At 40.8% G+C, this 22,152-nt stretch overlaps 1 protein-coding gene across 1 annotated transcript; it reads right to left on the minus strand.

Annotated features, from left to right (window-relative positions):
• Window positions 1-2,643: 2,643 nt before the first annotated feature.
• Window positions 2,644-19,738, minus strand: LOC121874006. The gene is made up of 4 exons (XM_042377884.1): window positions 19,347-19,738; window positions 18,878-18,977; window positions 18,112-18,241; window positions 2,644-2,890 (listed from the first exon to the last, which is right to left on the minus strand). Exons 1-4 carry the CDS (start codon window positions 19,369-19,371, stop codon window positions 2,807-2,809), a joined length of 339 nt encoding a protein of 112 aa, XP_042233818.1. The 5' UTR covers window positions 19,372-19,738; the 3' UTR covers window positions 2,644-2,806.
• Between the last annotated feature and the right edge of the window lie 2,414 nt (window positions 19,739-22,152).

A 22,152-nucleotide genomic window follows, 5' to 3' on the forward strand; every position in this document is an offset into this window, starting at 1 on the left:
TAGGAACGGGTGAGGTCACATGTGACACCACAATTGATCATAACTATAATATATTCACTCGTATACTACGTAAAGAACAAGAAAAAATTATACCATACAGAAAAATTAGGTCAAATAAGAATGAGCCAAGGTGGATGATCAGAAAACTTAAACATGACATAGGAATAAAGAAAGGAATTCATAAGAAATTAAAGGGAGGGGAGGAGCAGCTCAGAAATAGGTATAATGAACTATCTCGGATTTGAAGACAAATATAAGGAAGGCAAAGAGAGACTATTAAATCAGGATAGCAAGAGAATCCAAGGCGAATCCCAAGGGTTTTTTCAGGAATATCGAACAAAGGTCAAGGACAAAGTTGGGCCTTTAAAGTCAGGGAGGGGGGAAGTGATCTATGCCAGTGAAGAAATAAGCAAAGCATTGAACAGCTACTTTTTATCAGTTTTCACAAAAGAAATTCATGAGTAAATTCCAGAGGTGGAACTGATATTTAGGGGAAATGAAGAAGAGAAATTTAAGAATATCACTATCAGAAAAGAGGATGTTCTTAAGAGGATAAATAAATTAAAGAAGACAAAATCCCCAGGGCCAGAAGAAATTTTCCCTTGAGTCTTGAGAGAGTGTAGGGAACAGATTAGCGGACCCCTCTTAAATAAGGCAAACAGATTATTAGGTTTTATATCTAGAAGTGTAAGTAATAAGAGTGCAGAGGTCTTATTGCAACTATATCTTGCGCTAGTCAGGCCGCACTTCGATTATGCGGTTCAGTTCTGGTGCCCTTATTATAGAATGGATATCAATTCACTGGAGTCGGTGCAGCAAAGATTGACGAAAATGATTCCGGGAATTAGAAACGTTCTAAATCAAGATAGGTTAAAGAAACTAAACTTGCATTCCCTAGAAAGACGAAGAGTGTGGGGAAATATGATAGAAGTATTTAAGTGGTTGAAAGGAATCAATAAAGAGGATATAGACAAAGGTCGTATGATATTCGAGCAGGATAGGACTTGGAACAACGGATTGAAGTTGGATAAGTTTAGGTTTAGGAAGGAGAGAGGAAGGAACTGGTTCACAATTAGGGTGGTGGACGAGTGGAACAAGCTTAGCAACTTTGTAGTAAGTGCTGGAATGCTGGAAAGTTTTGAAAGGAGGCTAGATAGATTCATGGATGATAGAGAGTGGTAGTAACTCTCGACAGGAGCTGCCATGCACAGGCTAACCGGCCTATTGCTGACTCCTTATTTTCTTATGTTCTTCTTATGTTCTTATGTGTGACATCAATGTCAAACAGTACTATATAACCTAGATGTCAGTGTGAAGGAAATTGCGTTCACAATAGTATTTTACAGCTAAAGCTTTAAATATGACACGATGGCGCCAGCTTTGATATGTGAAGTTTTTTCTTTTATTTTCTTTATTATCAGTTAAACCTCATAATGAACGTGCTGGTGTATAATCCAATTTTATGTTGCTTTGGTGAAGTACGCATTGCACGCTGTCGAAGGTAAATCCATCGGCCTACTGTTGGACGACTAAAAGAATGAGTTTTATGTAGTTGGCCAGAATAATCCATTCCACGGAGTACGAAGTTATCTGTAATGTTTGTGCAATTTAATTGTAATTTACATTTACCAACATTTCTTATTGCATGTGTTGCCAATGAATATTACAACTTTGTACGTATAAATAATTAGATGATATTGATGATAACTTGTGTGTCATTTGATGAAAATGTTTGGAATACGAGTTGAGTTCATATTTGTCTTTTATGTGAAAAGTTTAAAATCCAACGAAATTTAAGTCTTATTTTGAAATTTCAAGTATAATTTTAAACAAAGTTATCTAAACTTGAAATGTAACAGGACATGGGATTAACTTCAAGTATAGTTGCTGTAGCATTTACATTAGAGAATGTTTACTGAACGTAAACTGATGATATGGGTACTGTGTGTGGGTAATTGATATGAGTAAAACAACAGTTCAAGCAGAAACATTTAATCACATAAAGTTTCAACTATATAAGCAAAAGAGTACAAATAACAAGTTTAACTTATTACTGTATTTTTGTCTGTAGTATTAAGAACATAAGAATGGAGGAAACTGCAGCAGGCCTATTGGCCCATACTGGCAGTCCCATTTACACCCAACCCTTATTACTCATATGAGCATCCAACCTATGTTTGAAGCTATCTAGCGTATTCGAGTTTATAATGATATTTGGTAACCTGTTCCATTCATCCACTACTCTGTTACTAAACCAGTGTTTACTATTTCGCGCCTAAATCTAAATTTGTCTAATTTAAAACCATTGTTACGAGTTCGCTCCTGGTTGGATAGTTTGAGTACCTTTGTAATGTCCCCTTTGTTCAGCCCTGACTTCCATTTATACACCTCTATCATATCGCCCCTCACTCTACGTCTCTCGAGGGAGTGCAAATTAAGATGCTTTAACCTGTCTCTGTACTCAAGGTTCCTAATGCCCGGGAATAGCCTTGTCATTCTCCTCGGAATTCTTTCCAAGGATTCTATATCCATTCTGTAATACGGTGACCAGAATTGAACTGCGTAATCCAAGTGAGGTCTCACAAGCCCAAGATATAGTCTTAGGATGACCTTGCTAGTCTTAAAAACTAACACTCCTTTGTATGAACCCAAGTACTTTATTAGCTTTGTTTCGAGAAAATACACATTGTTTACTCGGCTTAAGGTAAAGATCAATTTATATAAAACAGAAAAACATAAAACAAGATGCTAGGTGGTGTTCATACATGGTTTATCATTTGTAAGGTTATCCCTAAAAGATCAATAGCTAGTGAAACTTGGAGTTGAGGATCTCACAAAACAAGACAAAGAGACCAAGAGCTTCTCCTCCGACAAGAATCACAAACATTCCCTGAAATAAAGGAATTTTGAACAACAGGGTAACACAACGGGACAATGAGCAGTACGTCATCAGAATGAAAAATAATTATTTCTTTTAAATATCATTAGAGTAGTTTTAAAAGGCAATTGTTCTCTTTTTTGGTGCAGATAAAATATACAGAAAATATATATCATCATTGAGGTAATGTGGTGATAAATTAAATTAATGAATATGTGATATCTCAGTGGATTAACACTAAATGATGCAAACGAAATCTTGGACACTGACAGCAGACGGTAATATGTATGGATGTAAGAAAGCTTGGATATAATTCCACTAAATTGAAAAGAGAGAACAGTTTTAAAAGAATAACAACGCCTAATACAATCACAAATCGAAGCGAAAGTACAGTATGATGAGTGGGTAATATATATATATATATATATATATATATATATATATATATATATATATATATATATATATATATATATATATATATATATATATATATATATATATATATATATATATATATATATATATGTTGCTTTCATGTATGACTTAACTATTACCAATATATTAATAAGAAATAGCCCAACCTTGTATGTAAATGGAAGTGTTTACTGCATTCTATGTAGCAACTGTAATGGAAATTATGTAGGACAGACTAGGAAAGCATTACAACTCAAAATTAAACTACATAAGTACAATAATAGAACAGTGGAAAAAAACAGCTTAGAAGTGTGTATAAATCATCATGTGTCACAGAAAGACTTCTGGTTGAAGCAAGTTTGATTAGGGAATTAAATTCTATAAACCTTAGTAATGGTCGGTACAAAACTGATAATATGTTACATAAATTTATTTGTCAGTGGCCTACGGTTAAAAATGCTTTGAAAACCTTAGAGCTAGATGTAGGATAGATATTTAGTGGGTCCCATGTTTTTGACCTGACTTAATTTGACTACGAAATTAGGATAGCAAGAGAATCCAAGTCGAATCCCAAGGGATTTTTCCAGGTATATAGGACAAAGGTCAAGGACAAAGTGGGACCTTTAAAGTCAGAGCGAAGGGAAGTGATCGATGATAGTGGGGAAATAAGCAAAGCATTGAACAGCTACTTTTTATCAGTTTTCACAGAAGAAATTCACGAAGAAATTCCAGAGGTGGAACTGATATTTAGAGGAAATGAAGAAGAGAAATTAAAGAATATCACTATCAGAAAAGAGGATATTCTTAAGAAGATAAATAAATTAAAGAAGACAAAATCCCCAGGGCCGGATTAAATTTTCCATCGAGTTTTGAAAGAGTGTAAGGAACAGATTAGTGGACCCCTCGTAAATTTATTTACAAAATCATTAGACACGGGAGTTGTGCCAGACTTGTGGAAACAGGCAAATGTAGTACCCATATTCAAAAAGGGAGACAGAGCATCAGCGTCAAATTACCGGCCGATCAGTTTGACGTCAGTAGAGGGGAAATTTCTTGAATCAATTATAGCAAATAGCATTCCAATCGCATTTAGAGAAAAGCAAATGAATCTATGACTCTAAACATGGGTTTACAAAGGGAAAATCTTGTCTAACAGATCTGCTGACGTTTTTTAGGAAAGTTTTCGAGGTAGTAGATAATGACAAAAATTACGATGTTATTTACTTAGACTTTAGCAAAGCGTTTGACAGAGTACCGCATCAGAGGCTTCTGAGAAAAGTTAAGGCTCATGGTGTCGATGGGAAAGTTTTAAATTGGATAAAATCATGGCTCACCGATAGGACAATGAAATGGTGTTAAATCTGAATGGGGGTTGTGTAATCAGTGGGGTTCCCCAGTGGTCAGTACTGGGCCCACTCTTGTTCATAATCTACATAAACGATCTAGATACTGGGATCAGCAGTGACATAAGCAAGTTTGCGGATGACCCCCAAAATAGGGAGGCAGATTAATTCAGGCGAGGATGCAAACGAACTGCAGGAGGATTTAAATAAACTGCAGGAATGGCCAGAAAAATGGCAAATGAAATTCAGCACCAGCAATTGCAGCGTACTGAATAATGGAAGAACAAATAATGTCAATGTATCCAGCCTTAACAACATCAACCTAGAGAAGTGAAAGGGACTTAGGGGTACATGTAAGCCCAGACCTACGGCCTAGAAAACAGTGCGTTAATGTTCGAAATAAGGCAAACAGAGTATTTGGTTTTATATCTAGAAGTGTAAGTATTAAGAGTGCAGAGGTCTTATGGCAACTATATCTTGTGCTAGTCAGGCCGCACCTCGATTATGCGGTTCAGTTCTGGTGCCCATATTAAAGAATGGATATCAATTCACTGGAGTCGGTGCAGCGAAGAATGACGAAAATGATTCCGGGACTTAGAAACCTTCCATATCAAGATAGGTCAATGAAACTAAACATGCGGGGAGATATGATAGAAGTATTTAAGTGGGTGAAAGGAATCAATAAAGGTGATATAGACAAAGTTCTTATAATATCCGAGCAGGATTTAAGTTGGAAAAGTTTAGGTTTAGGAGGGAGATAGGAAGGAACTGGTTCACAAATAGGGTGGTGGACGAGTGGAACAAGCTTAGCAACTTTGTAGTAAGTGCTGGAACGCTGAAAAGTTTTAAAAGGAGGCGAGATAGATTCATGGATGATAGAGAGTGGTAGTAACTCTAGACAGGAGCTGCCATGCACAGGCCAATCGGCCTATTGCAGACTCCTAAATTTCTTATGTTCTTATGTAAGCTCCTCTGCGTGTGTGTTGGTGTTGGTGTGCAGATTAGTGGATACCATGATTATGACATGACCTCATGTTAAATAAGGTCACCCTGTGTATTTAATCATCTCTCCATCCATGTAATTTAATTGCCTCTGAAGATGCCTTCAATAAAGACGAAAGCTAAGGTACTCCATTGTTTTCCTTTTCCCTGTGTGATTTTATAAAAAAATAAAAATAAATAAATTAATGTATATATATATATATATATATATATATATATATATATATATATATATATATATATATATATATATATATATATATATATATATATATATATAAATAAATAAATTAATGATATATATATATATATATATATATATATATATATATATATATATATATATATATATATATATATATATATATATATATATATATATATATATATATATATATATATATATAAAATAAAGAAGTATGTCTGTGTGTTTGTTTGTTTGTGTGTGTGTCCACACGAGAATCTCGGAAAGTACTTTACCGATCTGTATATGGATGGTGTTATATGTAGTGATGATGGATGGTGTTATATAAAGTGATGATGGATGGTGTTATATGTAGTGATGATGGATGGTGTTATATAAAGTGATGATGGATGGTGTTATATGTAGTGATGATGATGGATGGTGTTATATGTAGTGATGATGGGTGGTGTTATATGTAGTGATGATGGATGATGTTATATAAAGTGATGATGGATGGTGTTATATGTAGTGATTATGAATGATGTTATATGTAGTGATGATGGGTGGTGTTATATGTAGTGATGATGGATGGTGTTATATGTAGTGATGTTGGATGATGTTATATGTTGTGATGATGGGTGGTGTTATATGTAGTGATGATGGATGATGTTATATGTAGTGATGATGGATGATGTTATATGTAGTGATGATGGGTGGTGTTATATGTAGTGTTGATGGATGGTGTTATATGTAGTGTTGATGGATGGTGTTATATGTAGTGATGATGGATGATGTTATATGTAGTGATGATGGGTGGTGTTATATGTAGTGTTGATGGATGGTGTTATATGTAGTGTTGATGGATGGTGTTATATGTAGTGATGATGGATGACGTTATATGTAGTGATGATGGGTGGTGTAATATGTAGTGTTGATGGATGGTGTTATATGTAGTGTTGAGGGATGGTGCTATATGTAGTGATGATGTATGATGTTATATGTAGTGATGATGGGTGGTGTTATATGTAGTGTTGATGGATGGTGTTATATGTAGTGTTGATGGATCGTGTTATATGTAGTGATGATGGATGATGTTATATGTAGTGATGATTGGTGGTGTTATATGAAGTGATGATTAGACAATAAAATAATAACAGTTTAATGCTAAAAAAATTAATTTGCTGTACCGTTGTAGTTAAAAACATGGTGGAACTTACATACACCGTTAATGAACTATTGATGGAAGACGTTTTGGGAACTGAACAGTGAGACAATGTGGAGCCTCCCGGAAGGTGGCGTCCTACCGTGGCCTAGCGGATGAGCCGCCCGGAGGGCGGCGATTCTGCTAGTATATATATATATATATATACACTTTCGCTTAGATTTATGATTGTATTATTTTTCCTTTTTTTTACGGGGAATAGCCCATCCGGGCATAGGTCATCGACCCACACCGGGAAAAGGTTATATTAATCTACACCACGAAGATGCCGGAAAACCATCTTTTTAAAGTGAGACAGATTGTATGATTGTTGAAACACAGAAGAAGACAGAGTGTTCCACAGTTTGACTGTGTGAGGAAAGAAGGATGTACTATAACGGGTTACTCTAGTGTAACCGACATCCACAGAGTAATGGTAGGCACCGCGGGCAAGACGTGTGTTACGAGTCCACGGCCTTGCCGGCGGTAGACAGGATGCCAAATCCACCGAATATTGCCCATTAAAGTACCTGTGAAGCAACATTGCTGCAAAGAGAAAGGGAAGAAAGATTGTCAACTAAAGGAGGAGAGTTAATAAGACGAAATTCTTTTGATTCCACCCTATCTAACAGTTGGACAGAAGAAGAGCCACCCCAGATATGATAACAGTACTCCAAGTTAGGACGAATGAATCCTTTATATACTTGTAGCAACTGCTCAGGAGTAAAGTAGCTACGGCATCTGCACAGCATTCTCAGCTTTCGGAAGGCAGGTTTAGCAATGTTGAGGTAGTGTGGCTTCCATGACATATTAGAGAAAATGGTGAGGCCTAGCATATCTATTTTAGAATTTGGCAGAATGACAGCGTCCTGAAATGTGATTGGCGGGAGATCATCTAATTTGGAAGGTGTAATTGGTAAATATTGAGTTTTATTACTATTGTATGTAACAAAGTTTCTACCTCTTCATTCAGAGATGCTGCACAGATCCGCATTGATAGATGAAATGATATCAGCTCAAGAAGCAGATCTAATTTCAGACTTAGGGGTAAGGGGAAAATGTGAAGAAGAGTGAAGAGTAGAATCAATATCGTAAGAGCGGATAGAATTAGTCGCAGTGTGAAGCAAATCATTGATAAAATGAAGGAAGAGAGTAGGTGAAAGAACAGAACCCTGTGGACACCACTTTTGGTAGAGAAAGAGCGGCAGATCGATCCCTCGACACCAACTGCCATGGATCGGTTCTCATGGAAGCAGGAGATTAGAAACTATAAGCGGGAAGTTTAGAAAGCAAAGACTTGTGCCATACCCTATCAAATGCTTTGGAGATGTCGAGGGCGACGACGAAAGTTTCCCATAATCCCTAAGAGAGGATGACCAAAGATGGGTGCAGTAGGAGAGCAGATCACCAGTAGATCTCGCCTGTCGAGAATGGCGTTCAAGGTGACGGAGAAAATGGGAGTTCAAGATAATTTCGAAAATCTTAGAGAGGGTTAAAGTTAGGGCAATGAGGCGATAGTTAGAGGGATTAGAATGGTCACCCTTCTTCGGGATGGGCTGAACCGAGGCATGCTTCCAAGAAGAAGGAAATGTTTTTGTTTTGAGGCAAAGGCGAAAGACGCGAGCAATCACAGAGCCCAGAACTTCAGCACACTCCCTCAGACCACAGGGGGTATTTCGTCCGGTCCATGCGCCTTACTCACACCCAACCTGGATAACACACCAGCAACCCTAAAAGTGAAGATTATAGGAAAGTGCATAGGTTCAGTAGGAGGAGCAGGGGTAGGAGGGATAGAGTTGGAATCGTCGAAGGTGGAGTTAGAGGAGAATATGGTGCCAAAGAGATTGACTTTTTCAGGGGGAGAGTTATCAGGTCGGAAGAGAGGAGGAAAAGAGGGAGTACAGAAGCTATTACAGATGTTTTTGGTTAAGGACCAGAAGGATTTGCAATTGGAAGAATTAGTCAGGACATCGATCTTCCTTTTTAAAAAATTCCGATTGGCCCTACGATTAATAGCCTTACAACGATTCCTAGAAGTAATGAAAGAGGAGTGGGTAATAGGAGAAGGAGATAGTTTCATAGTTTGATATGCCCTATCTCTCTCCCTGCATGAAAGAGAGCAGTAGCGATCAAACTATGATTATATAGTGAAAGTTTTGGTAGAAGATGGGATAAATGCACTCATACCGCCCTGTATAACTCCAGCAATGCTGTCAGCACATACCGAGGCGTCCCTAGTGGAAAAGCAACATTCATCCCAAGGAAAGTCGGTGAAGAAATCTCGCAAGGATTGCCAGTTTGACCTTTGATAGTGCCATAGTTGACGTTTAGAGGGGGGTGGGGGAGGTGGTCGTGCCCAGTTTGATTTGGTAGAAATAAGATTGTGGTCAAAAGACCCTTAGGGGGCATAAATTTGAGTATGAATAGTGTGAAGAGTTAGAGGTAAAGCAAAGATCAAGAATGCTAGCAAGTTGATTGTGTCGATCAGGAACGCGTGTAGGGTGTTTGATTATTTGTTCTAGATCATTAAGTAAGGAAAAATAGAGCTCCACCTGGGCCATCCCTTGCAGAGCCAAGCGACTCGCTGTGATGTACATTAAAATCCCCAAGGTAGAGAGAATCTCGGTGTTGGGGAGTGTGGATAGCAACGACTAATGGGAGACGTGAGATAGTCAAAGAGTTCCAAATAGTTGCTAGAGTTAGGAGAACAGTATAGGAAACAAAGAAAAATAGTCACAGTTGGTACAGATATTTTGAGCCAGATGACATCATAAAGGGAAGATTCAAGATCCGTGAGTCGAGCTATGGGTGTATTATCGTGGACAAAAGTTCGCTCCTTCCCAAACTGAAGCAGTATCGACCCACACAGCAAACCCGCACCAGATAGCTGCATGCCCATCACATGAACAAGGTTCATCCAGGTTCATTCTCGAAACACCTCAACGAGACACTAACCAGGAACAACATTGCACCTCATGAAATAAGCGACAAATCCCTTCAAAAGAAATCCTTAAGGCAGTAACCCACTCAACGACTTATCGACGACCTCAACCCACGCCAGAAATAGACCATGACCTCCTTGACTTAGGCAAAAGTCAGTATAACCGTAGCCCCGACGTGGCCAGTCAGTCCCCCTGGGATCACAGCTCCAAAGACACCGTAAATGCCCGCGATCCCATTACATGCACTCCCAGCGACGACAGTGACCATCGGACTGCAACCACAGTCAATGGTTGCGACCAGATGATGACGACTCACTCCACAGAAGAACAAGACCCTCGAGCTGCAGCGTCAGTTAATTACTACGACACACAGGCCCAGGACCTGAACACCTTCCTGTACACGGGTGACGAGAAGTTCGAGGGCCCGCCATTGACTGACAAGTAGATGTCCGAAGGTTCTGCTAAGAAGTTCCGTCCCCCTAGAAATGGCAGAAGCCGAGCAAACACTCCAAGTGACGCCCCAAGCTACAGTCTCCGAAATGGCAGTCGTTAGCAGGATGAAAATTGTCCAACATAATGTCCTACACTGGTCCCTTAATAGACGTAACGAACTGTCTAACTTATACTATCAATTAGACCCAGACACCATTCTGTTAAACAGTACTGGCATAAAGGACGAAAGTAAGCTGACAATTTTTGGCTACACTGTATATCAGAGGAACATGACAGGTGAGCTGAACGATGGTGTCGCTGTGGCCATCAGGTCACGGCTGAGTCACAGAGTGTTGCCAGACTTCGAGGATTCAGTTCTGGGAGTGCAGGTGGAGACAACTAGGGGACCTGTTATCATATGCACAATGAACTTACCTCCCAGACGTCCTTACTTACCCGAACAAGACCTAAACCAGTTGCTACGCCACAGAAAACCAACATACATCATAGGGGACTTAAATACGCGCCACGCCATACTAGGACACGGTAATGAGAACAACGTCGGTGTGGCGCTGTATGACAACATCAGAAGGGGAAAACTGCAACACCTCGGGCCAGATTTCCCGACATTGATCAGACGTGCCAGTGCCACAACACCCGACATAATCCTCTCTAACAACGAGGCCGTCCTGAACAGGCACGTTACCGCCGGACCCATCAGTACCAGCGATCACCTGCCAGTCGTCGCGACACTCACATCCAATCCCATTATGATCCCCGCCAACATCAGGTCAAGCCTCAAACGGGCAGACTAGGACTCCTTCAAGGAGTCTCTCAGTCTCAAGCAGGGTAGAAACCTGGAAGAAGCCAGCCCCAATGACATCGACGACGCGGTCGACCAATGGTATACGAATGTGAAGACGGAGATCGACAACAACATCCCGACCACCAGTTACAGGACCATTCCCCATCCTCACACTAGTCACCAGCTGAGGCAGCTTAGTGTCCAGTACGCTCACGTGAGACAGCTAGCCAGTATCCGCGGGTCAACGCAAGAGCTGAGAAACCGGTACCGAGAGCTACAGACGGACATCCAGCACGAGAGCAAACGTCTACATGAACAAAAGTGGGCCGCCTTGGTGTGGGAGGCAGCCAACAATTACCGCGATGCTGCTGCATTCTGGAAAGGGACCATCGACTGATGGGTTCCACCTCTAGCACGGTCGCTTACCTGCTCGACCAAAACAACTGAAAATATTCGAGGAAGAAAACCAAGAACAACTACATCGGCGATACTTACGAAATATCTTTACCATTAGTGAACAGGAGAACGAGGGCAAAGACAGGGAGTTTAAGGAGGACATTTTAGGTCAGTTGCAGGACCATCAGCACCTGCTCCAGCCGCTCCCACGGACTGACTTCACTAGACTGGTGGACGGAAGCTACCTGACGGAACGTATAGTTTCTGCAGATGTGTCAGCCGTCATAAAAAGGTTTAAAAACAAATCACCTGGTCAAAGTCACATTAACAACAAGATCCTGGCTCAACTCCCCGACAACATGATAGAGAGGCTTGATCATATATGCAACGCCTGCCTCGCCTCTGGATACTTCCCCAAGATGTTCAAAATCGCCGTTATTCGCCTCGTACCAAAAGCAGAGAAGCCTCCAAACAAAGTCGAAAACTTTCGACCAATATCGCTGCTAGAGGTACCTGCCAAAATCTTCGAAAAAATAGTCAACAAGCGATTGCGGATGTATCTGGAGGACGAAGAAGTGCATAATCCCCGACAGTTCGGCTTCCGCCAGTACCGAGGCACATCCACTGCCATAGCTCAGGCCTACGAACAGATCGCCAATGCCATGACTGGCCGCCTGCAGTGCAATATAGTACTGAGGGACGTCAGCAAGGCGTTTGACGAAGTTTGGCATGCAGGGATGCAGTATAAGATCATACAACTGAGGCTACCCGAAAATCTGACGCGCCTGCTGTGCAACTTCATTATGGACCGCAGAGCCAAAATCAAGATGCAAGAACATTTTGAAGAAGAATTCTCACTATCGAGCGGCGTGCCTCAGGGCTCTTGTCTCTCACCAACCCTTTACACACTCTACACGGCTGACCTGCCACCCAATCGTCGGCAGCGAATACGTCATGTATGCCGACGATGTAACACAGATCGTCACCTGCCCAGGAAGATCCACAGCAAGGATGGCGCGACTCACTGCTCGGGCAACAGAGGAGATCTCGGAGTATGAAAATAAATGGAAAATAAAAACAAACAAAACGAAATTTGAGGTCATACCCATAGCCAAATTCAAGCAGGCGCCATTGATGATCGACGACGAAGAGATTGAGTACTCTAAACAAGGCAGGTTGTTCGGCCTCATCATCTCTCGGACGGGCATCATTCCCCACGTGAAGGACAGACTAAATAAAGCCAAAGTCGCCGCAGCCAAATTAAAACGTTTTAAACTGATGCCTGAGAAGATACAAGTTCACCTGTACAAGGCGCTGGTGAGGCCTATGTTGGAGTACCCATCTATACCACTCGTCACACTCGGGAAGACTAGACTACAACAACTACAGAGCTTCCAAAACAAGTGTTTGAGGTCAACCAGTGGCCAAGCGCCACCCTACCAGGAGACAGTGGAAACAATCCACCTAAGAAATAAAACAGAGGCCCTCAACGTCAGGTTCCATATCCTAGGGAAGAAGGTTTGGGACAAGCTCCTGGACGATCCTCACAGCCCAGACCACCTACGCGGGGAAGACATCAACGGAGGGAGACCCCACGCCTGGTGGCCCCGGAGTCTGCCCGCACTACAACAACCCAACCCGCGATCCATCTGTGTCAAAAGAACATAGGAATGGAGGATACTGCAGCGGGCCTATTGGCCCATACTGGGCAGTCCCGTTTACACCCAACCCCTATTGCTCATATGAGCATCCAACCTATGTTTGAAGCAATTCAGCGTATTCGAGTTAATGATGATATTTGGTAACTTGTTCCATTCATCCACTACTCTGTTTCCAAACCAGTGTTTACCTATTTCACGCCTAAATCTAAATTTGTCTAACTTAAAACCATTGTTACGAGTTCGCTCCTGCTTGGATAGCTTGAGTACCTTTGTAATGTCCCCTTTGTTTAGCCCTGCCTTCCACTTATACACCTCTATCAGGTCGCCCCTCGCTCTACGTCTCTCAAGGGAGTGCAAATTAAGATGCTTTAACCTGTCTCTATACTCAAGGTTCCTAATGCCCGGGATTAGTCTTGTCATTCTCCTCTGAATTCTTTCCAAGGATTCTATATCCATTCTGTAATACGGTGACCAGAACTGAACTGCGTAATCCAGGTGTGGTCTCACAAGAGCAAGATACAGTTTTAGGATGACCTCGCTAGTCTTGTAACTAACACTCCTTTGTATGAACCCAAGTACTTTATTAGCCTTGTTACGAGCAAAAACACATTGTTTACTTGGCTTAAGGTTCCTACTAATCATTACTCCTAAATCTCTCTCGCAGTGGGATTACTCTATGGCATCGTTGTTCATCTGGTATCTGGTTTCCCTGTTTACATCTCCTATACTGAGTACTTTACATTTGTCGACGTTGAATTTCATCTGCCATTTTTCAGACCATTCGAAAAATTTGTTTAGATCTTCCTGTAGTTTTTCCGAGTCCTCGTCAAATTTGATAACACGTCCTATTTTAGTCTCATCAGCAAATTTACTTATGTTGCTGTCTATGCCGATATCTATGTCGTTTATGTATATAATAAACAATAATGGTCCAAGTACTGAGCCTTGGGGAACTCCACTAGTGACGTTGCTCCAATGGGACTTAGTGCCGTTAATGCTCACTCGCTGTTTCCTGTCCTGTAACCACGCCCTAATCCATTTAAGGATGTCACCTTTGATGCCATGAGCTTCTACCTTTCTAATTAGTCTTTCGTGGGGGACTCTGTCGAAGGCTTTACTAAAGTCGAGATATACCACATCATAATTGTGCCCCTCGTCCACCGATTCGAAAACTGATGCAAAGAATGTTAATAGATTAGTTAGGCAAGAACGTCCTCTTGTGAAGCCATGCTGGGAATCATTGATCAATCCGTGCTTCTCCAGGTGATTTCGAATAGAGTTTGAAATGATTGCTTCCAGTAATTTGCCTACTATTGATGTTCGACTGATTGGGCGGTAGTTAGAGGATAGTGATCTATCCCCCTTCTTGAAAATCGGTATTACATTCGCTATCCTCCAGGATTCTGGTACTACACCTGTTTTTAAGGACATGTTAAACAAGTTTGCTAAGGGCATACTAAGCTCTTCCTTACATTCCTTTAATACTCTGGCAAATATCTCATCGGGACCAGGTGACTTATTAGGCTTTAATTTGCCTATTTGCTTACTAACATCATTACTAGTCACTACTATCTCACTTAATTTGTTTTTTTCACTATCTCTGAATAGAGTCGGTGCCTCGGGTATCATGTTTAAATTTTCGGTGGTGAAAACTGTTGAAAAATATTTATTCAAATTATTGCTCATTTCTCCATCGTTATCAGTGAGGCCGCCGGAGTCTGACCGTATTGGTCCAATCTTTTCTCGTGTTTTAGTTTGATACATTTGGTAGAATCCTTTGGGGTTTGTCTTCGCCTCCCTTGCTACCCTTACCTCTTTATTCCTCTTTGCTTTCCTTATCTCGGTTTTAACCCTACTCGCCAATACCCTATAATAGTCCCGGAGGTGAATTTCGCCACGATTTATCCTTTTACCTATAGCCTTCCTTTGGCCTATGATGTTCTTTAAATAATTATTTATCCATTTAGGGTCATTGTTGTCTGATCTGAGTTTTTTGTATGGCATGTTCTGCCTTTGTGCATTAAGTAACTCACTATTTAAATTGTCGTTGAACTCGGCAATCTCAGATCTCGTTATCAGGTCGGTGTCATCTGTCAGGTTCACAGCCAAGCGCGACACCCCTTCTCTCAGCTGCCTCTTTAAACTGTCAAAGTTTGCCCTTCTGAAATCTGGTACTTTAGTGGAATTTTCCTTACGTCTGCCCTGAAAATCTAACTGGAATCGAATTTCTTTGTGATCGCTGTTTGCAAGTTCGTTCCCTACCTCGACATTGCTAATGAGGTTTTCTCTGTTCAAGAGAACTAAATCCAGTATATTATTACCCCGTTTGGGTTCGGTTATATGTTGACTTAGGAAACAGTCCTGGATCGTCTCGAGAAAATCCTCTGATTCTGAGTTGCCCGTAAGGTCAGTCCAATCTATTTGGCCAAGGTTAAAGTCGCCTACTATACAGACTTTGTTGTGTATGGAAGCCCTGCGCATTTCATCCCAGATAAGTCACTCATTGACGCTATCAAGATTGGGGGGTCTATATATTACTCCTGTGATTAATTTTTCCCGACCGTCGCTTAATTCTATCCAAATTGTTTATGTATTCCTCTCAGTTTATATTTCCTTATTTATTTCACACTTCAGATTATCCCCTAACATAGATTCTTTCTCCGCCTCCTTTCTGGTCACTACTCGGTGTGGAACAGTTTATATAATTTGTTCGACTGGTAATTCCGTGTCTCTGGTTGATCCATATTTGATGGACTGATTATATCGATTTCTTGATACATACAAGGCCCTAATATCTATGCTCTCATACTTCTACTGTTAGTATACATTAAGTTAGTAGTGTTAGGTCCACTTTTACGTTTTAGTTTTAGCTCCTGTCTGCTTTAGTTTTGTCATCATTCCTAACACTATTTCCCTGTAATCTTTCGCCTTGTTTACCCGCTCCCACTGCAGTCTCCTCCACCCCTGTGCCCATATGTTCTCTTAGCAGTTTAAAGACTTCGATATCTTTTGAACTGCCCCCTCTAGAGCCCCAGCCAGGGTTGCTACTCCATCCCTAGACAGGTGCACCCCATCCCTAGCATAAAGGTCCCTTCTGCCATAGAAGTTGTCCCAGTTGTCAATGAATGGGACTGATATTGACTTGCAATATCTGTCAAGACGGTCGTTGACACCAACTGCCCTTGACAACCATTCACTGCCAACTCTCCTTCTAGGCAGGACACGGCATATGATAGGGATCCCTCCCTTAGTCCTAATACGATCTATAGCTGCCTTGAACTTATCAAGAAGTTCCTCGCTCCTACACCTGCCAATATCATTGCCTCCTGCACTGAGGCAGATAATGGGTTTGTTCCCATTACCAGACAAGATATTGTCCATCCTGTCAATTATATCCCCCACCCCAGCTCCTGGCAAACACACCCTCATCCTATTTTTGTTTTTACCACAAAAGGCCCTGTCCATGTACCTTACCTGTGAGTCACCAACAATTAAAGTTTTTATACCTTCCTTGTCATCCCTGCCCCTGACTGTACTAACGTCCAATTCGTCTATCAAGGGACTGAACGGTTGGTACACTTAGCTGTTGTTGTCGTTGTTGTCGTATCCTTCGTGTGCTTCTTCACCACCAGCTTTGTCTTCCCACTACTCACAATTTTCCACTCGCTTGATTTTTCGTCAGACACTGGCTTTACTCGTCCAGCCTCTCCTTTTAACTTCGCCAGCTCTTTCCTTAATTTCAGGTTCTCCAACGTGACCCTCTCAATTTCTAACTTGGCCCTCGCCAATTCTTCAATGGACCACTCCAGTTTGGTCAACAAACTCTCATACCCAAGACCGCACATAGCACTGGCCATATCTGATAATTATCCCTCCGGAGCTAACCCTGCCGTGACCTTTTCCCTAGTGAGGTCAGAACCGCCACAGTGATCCATCTGTGTCCGCCACAGTGATCCACCTGAGATTAAAACTTAGATGATATAAATTCACATTTAACAAGTCACAATCAAGTGAGCCCATAACGTAATACAGTATAAGATTTAAATAAACTTGTAATTGTAAAATAAATCTAGTCATTGTCTACTAAAATAACCATTGTGCAACCTCATCCTAAATCCTAGGTTAGCTTAGTTAGGCAACAAACTCTGTAATATGTAAAACAAGGGGTGTCGTCCCCCTCTGTTTAACTCATTAAACTTCTTTTCCAACCTTTTCCTCGATGACTATATGTTGTGACTTCTCTATCCCTCATGTCTGGCTGTGTCTTGAGCCCAGATCGGAGACTCATTTCCGTGTCTCAGTTTCACTACAGGGAGCGAACTTTTGTTCACGATAGTACGTGTGTTGCAGTAGGCGTTTACACCTCCCTTAGAACGACGTTGTTATTCTTTTAAAACTGTTATCACTTTTCAATTTAGTTGAATTATATCTAATCGCTCTTACATCCATACATAGTACCTCACTAGTCGGGAATCGACCTCTTTTGTATTCCTTGTGGCGCAGTGGGAGCGATCTCTGTTCTCATGTAGAGGTCCAGGGCTCGATTCCCGACTAATGAGGTATTGTTTGTATAAGAAAGTCCACGTGTTGTGTGGACTGATTAGACACACACACACACACACACACACACACATATATATATATATATATATATATATATATATATATATATATATATATATATATATATATATATATATATATATATATATATATATATATATATATGTGTGTGTGTGTGTATATAATTTTAAAAGTACGATGGGGAAATTAACAGAAAGACAGAAGCAGTCTGTGGCTGTAATAATAATAATAAGAAATATGTATTTGTGTATTTTATTGATTCTTACCCAGATGTTATTGAGAGAGATGGACGTGGAGATAGTAATCTTGTCAGGGGCGTGTGTACAAGCTGTCGAGTTCCTTAGAATGGTATAATACCATTGATCAAGAAGTCCATAATCCAATATTTGCCTCATTCTGCAGGGGAAAAAATTAATGTAAATGTAAGATTGTTACTTAAGTTATGTACATTAGTGTTGTCTTGTATCAGTAGAGTTGTGAACGGGAGCGATTAAGGGAAGATATAAATAATAATAGTGAATCTATCGATCAACCTGAGATCAATATCATGCAAATAGGTTAATTATCCCATAGAAACATTGACAGAGAGTTGCAAGATTTTCAAGAAAACATTAAAGAAAGGAGCGCAAAGGTTAAATAAATGATTTGGGATATACAGCCGTACAAACTGTAGTTCATAACATATTGTGCTATATGTTTGATGTCATTTGTTTCTGTTTGCTTTATGTTTGGTACAAAACAAAGAAATATGAAAAGACTTCATTCGATAAAGAATTTCATCTTTGACTTCGACCTTTTATGATAAATATTTAAAAAAATTCCAGCATCTTCTCTGGAGTGCTAATGCCAGATATTTAATATTATTTTAGAGAATATCAGGTCTGCTTGTCAATTGTGAACACATTTACTTTGAATAAATGGACAGATACACGAACATTTTCTATGAACCATTCAGCTATTTTTATGGTAGAGGGTCTTGGCTTATGGGCCAGGTTAGCGTGGAAATAGTAAAGTATATGATAACTCTGGTACCTGGCGTTAAATGCCGTGATGATGGGACTGTCTTTTTGTGCAATCAGGGCGTAGATTGTGACCAAGAAACTTTCTTTCGACCAGTAGAAATCACATCGACCTGAAAGACGCACGTATACTGTACACATACTCGTTAAAAATGATTTTAAGATGTTTAACGTTTCCTATTCCTCAAAATGTTTACGGGTAAGAACGACAATTATTAGTGATATTATTTTTTAGGGGGCAGTTAGACTACACATAATATTAATATTATCACAAATTATTATTATTATTATTATTATTATTATTTTTTTTTTTTTATTACTATTATTATTATTATTATTATTATTATTATTATTATTATTATTATTATTATTATTATTATTATTATTATTATTATTATTATTATTATTATTATTAATATTATTATTATTATTATTATTGTTATTATTATTATTAGTAGTAGTATTATTATTATTATTATTACCTACTTGTGAGAAGTAGTAGTTCATGATAACTTCAATGGTCAATACCTCGGATATGAATACGTGGTCACCCCGTCTCACCAGAGTGTCGGTATCGATGACGAAATGTGATGGGGTAGTGTATTTTACAAGCCCTCTTTTCTCTGACTCAGCGACTTCAGAGAAAATTCCTGATTCTACTGACTAGTGGAAATATAATAGTCATTGGAAGCAAGGGGAAAGAGAATTAAAATTTGGGGTTTCCAAATCATGAGGTTTTACAACACAGGATTTGCTCGAGCACTAAATATTTCAATCGGTCTTCTGTTGTAATAGATAGACAAAAAAAATATTACCTTCGGTAAAAAATGTTTATGAGATGTTTTTATAATGTTAGTTGATAAATCGATTCATGAATATAATTATGAGGTCAGTATATACAGTAGGGAGTGACAGTTTGGCAAAAGTTTTCAAAATCTAATTGCTTGGGTTGGATTATTTGTCTATCGGCCACGCTAATTCCGAATATATTTGAGTTTTTTACATCATTGCATTAAAAGGTTTGTGGATACTTTTGGGTTTGGCATGAAAAACGCGAAAAAACTGTAAATAATAAAGGGACTGGCAATGTGGCACAACCTGTTAAAATCAAGTTATTGAATTGGATTATTCGACTACTGTGTACACTGGTTCATAATATGCTATTGTTTTACAACTCAATGCGCTACAAATTATGCCGATATTTTTGCTGCAAGCCACCACATACGTATATTTCGAAAACCAGGGCCCAATATTACCAACGGCGTGGATAGATTCCGTGGAATGAATTCAGGACATTCCCGCTCATGGAACATTACCAAACTCCGTATATGTGCCAATGGCAGGCCAATGGCAATATTTACAGAGTTTGTTGAGGCTCCCTGGACGGGAATGCCCTGAATTTATTCCACGGAATCTATTCACGCCGTTGGTAATATTCGTCCCAGGACTGATCAACGAATTCAGCCCAAGTAGCTTGACTTGGACAGTTAAGGACAAAATCTCAGTCCGTACTTTTGAATAAAATATTGTTCAATAGGTGGTGATATTGAAGTGCTGAAAGTTGTTTTTTCTGTGTTGTTTTGCAGTTAGTTCAAAGGGCCGCCACCAAGATGGGTCGTCCTAAGATTAGCAACACTCAGCTGCGCCAGGGTAACGATAAGGTGTTCGGGGTTCGGATGCCTCTGCCATCTAACAAGTTGCCTCTGAACAAGGAAGTTGGAAGTGCCCTGGCTTATGAAGCAGAAAACGAGAGGTTAAGGAGAAGAACAAATGCTTTTGATTATATGGATGCCACCAACAAGGTGACTGAGAAGGTACTGGATGTGTATAGGAAGGCCACTGTCCCCACTATCTCTGAAATCAGGGTGAAAATGAGAGTCCACGACCTGTGGAGGATGCGGAGGGAGACGATGATGATGAAGGGAAATGGACAGAAACAGAAAAGGAAGAAAACGAAGAACGGGAAGCTGAAGATGAGGTTCGAGGATATAGCTGAGAAGTTGTTTGATGTGGCAGACGACAGCAAAGTGCACGAACGAGAGAAAAGCTTCCTGGCAGCCCAGAGGAAACCGGGAAGGGAGGGCTGCATTGATGGCGTTGACAAAATTGTGACTGCCAAGCTGAAAGAAGAGAGGGAGAAGGAAGCGAAGAGGGCAAAGAAAAGGGCTGAGGAAGAGAGGAAAACTGAGAAGATGAGGTCAAAGAGTAAGGAGGAGATGGAGAGGATGTCGTGTAAAGTGTCGGCAGTGGATGACAGTGCTCAGGAAGAAGATAGTGATTATAAGGATGTCAATGACAATGAGTTCAAGGCTATGGTCGACAGGAGAGCAAGATCAGAGAAAAGGAAAAGGGAGAAAGAAGCCGAGGACAGGATCGGAGAAACTGCTGACAGGTTCAAGGTATCCAATGATGCAGTGGCTCACATCGCAAACACCATCAGAGCTGCAGACAACATCATAACTGAAGGGGACAAGTCTAAAGTGACTAACTGGAAGAAAGTGGAGAGAGTCAGGAAGAGGTCACGAGAACAGAAAAAAGAAAAGTTCAGGGGATTCAAGGTCAGAGGTCTCATGGTAGATGAGAGGATCAATGAGAACAAGATAGTGACTGGTGTAGGTGAGAAGAACCACAAGAGATTCGCCATGGAAAAGAGGGAAGACTGTGCAGTGATCGGCTTCCCTGGTGAGGAGTTCCTTGGTCACCTGGTCCCGGTGGGGGGAAAGGGGGTAGACCTGGCCACCAGCCTGCTGGCCTTCCTGGAGGAGCGCGGTATTGACACCACCGACCTCCTGGTTGTCCTTAGCGACGGTTGCAACAAACTGAGTGGCTATAATCACGGTTTCATCGCCGAGTTTGAAAGGCTGTTGGGACGGCCTCTCCTCCACATCCACTGCCTGATCCACAGTCTGGAGAAGCTCTTCGGCCATCTATTCAACCATTACGCTGGCCCAACCACTGGTCCCGCCTCCTGGAGTGGTGAGGAGGCTCGGAAGCTGACCGGCAACGTGTGGGACCTTCCGGTGGTTGAATTCGAGGCCGTCACCAACACCTACCTCAGGTCTCTCCTGGATGCCATCCCCTCCGTCGTCTGGGAGGAGTTCAGCTGGGACACCCGGTATCTGTTGGAGATGGCCAAGACGGTGGAGTCCGGCCACATTGAGGAGAGATGGGCCAGGGCACGGGCCGGAGCCATGACCAACGCCAGATGGCAAAACACGGAGAGCAGGGAGCTGAGGGCCTACATGAGCACCACCTCCCCCAGCGAGTCACAGAGACGGATGACCTCCT

The sequence above is a fragment of the Homarus americanus genome, unplaced genomic scaffold, assembly GCF_018991925.1.
Source record: "Homarus americanus isolate GMGI-L3 unplaced genomic scaffold, GMGI_Hamer_2.0 scaffold25827, whole genome shotgun sequence".
NCBI classification, from domain to species: Eukaryota; Metazoa; Arthropoda; class Malacostraca; order Decapoda; family Nephropidae; genus Homarus; species Homarus americanus.

What these genes read in the sequence shown, in the direction of transcription:
- LOC121874006 (XM_042377884.1), bottom strand. Translation starts at nt 19,371, where the DNA reads ATGAACTACTACTTCTCACAAGTAG. An exon ending in CTACTACTTCTCACAAGTAG is followed by an intron (nt 18,978 to 19,346) that starts GTAATAATAATA and finishes TGCGTCTTTCAG; the next exon opens with GTCGATGTGATTTCTACTGG. An exon ending in TCTCTCTCAATAACATCTGG is followed by an intron (nt 2,891 to 18,111) that starts GTAAGAATCAAT and finishes CCTTTATTTCAG; the next exon opens with GGAATGTTTGTGATTCTTGT.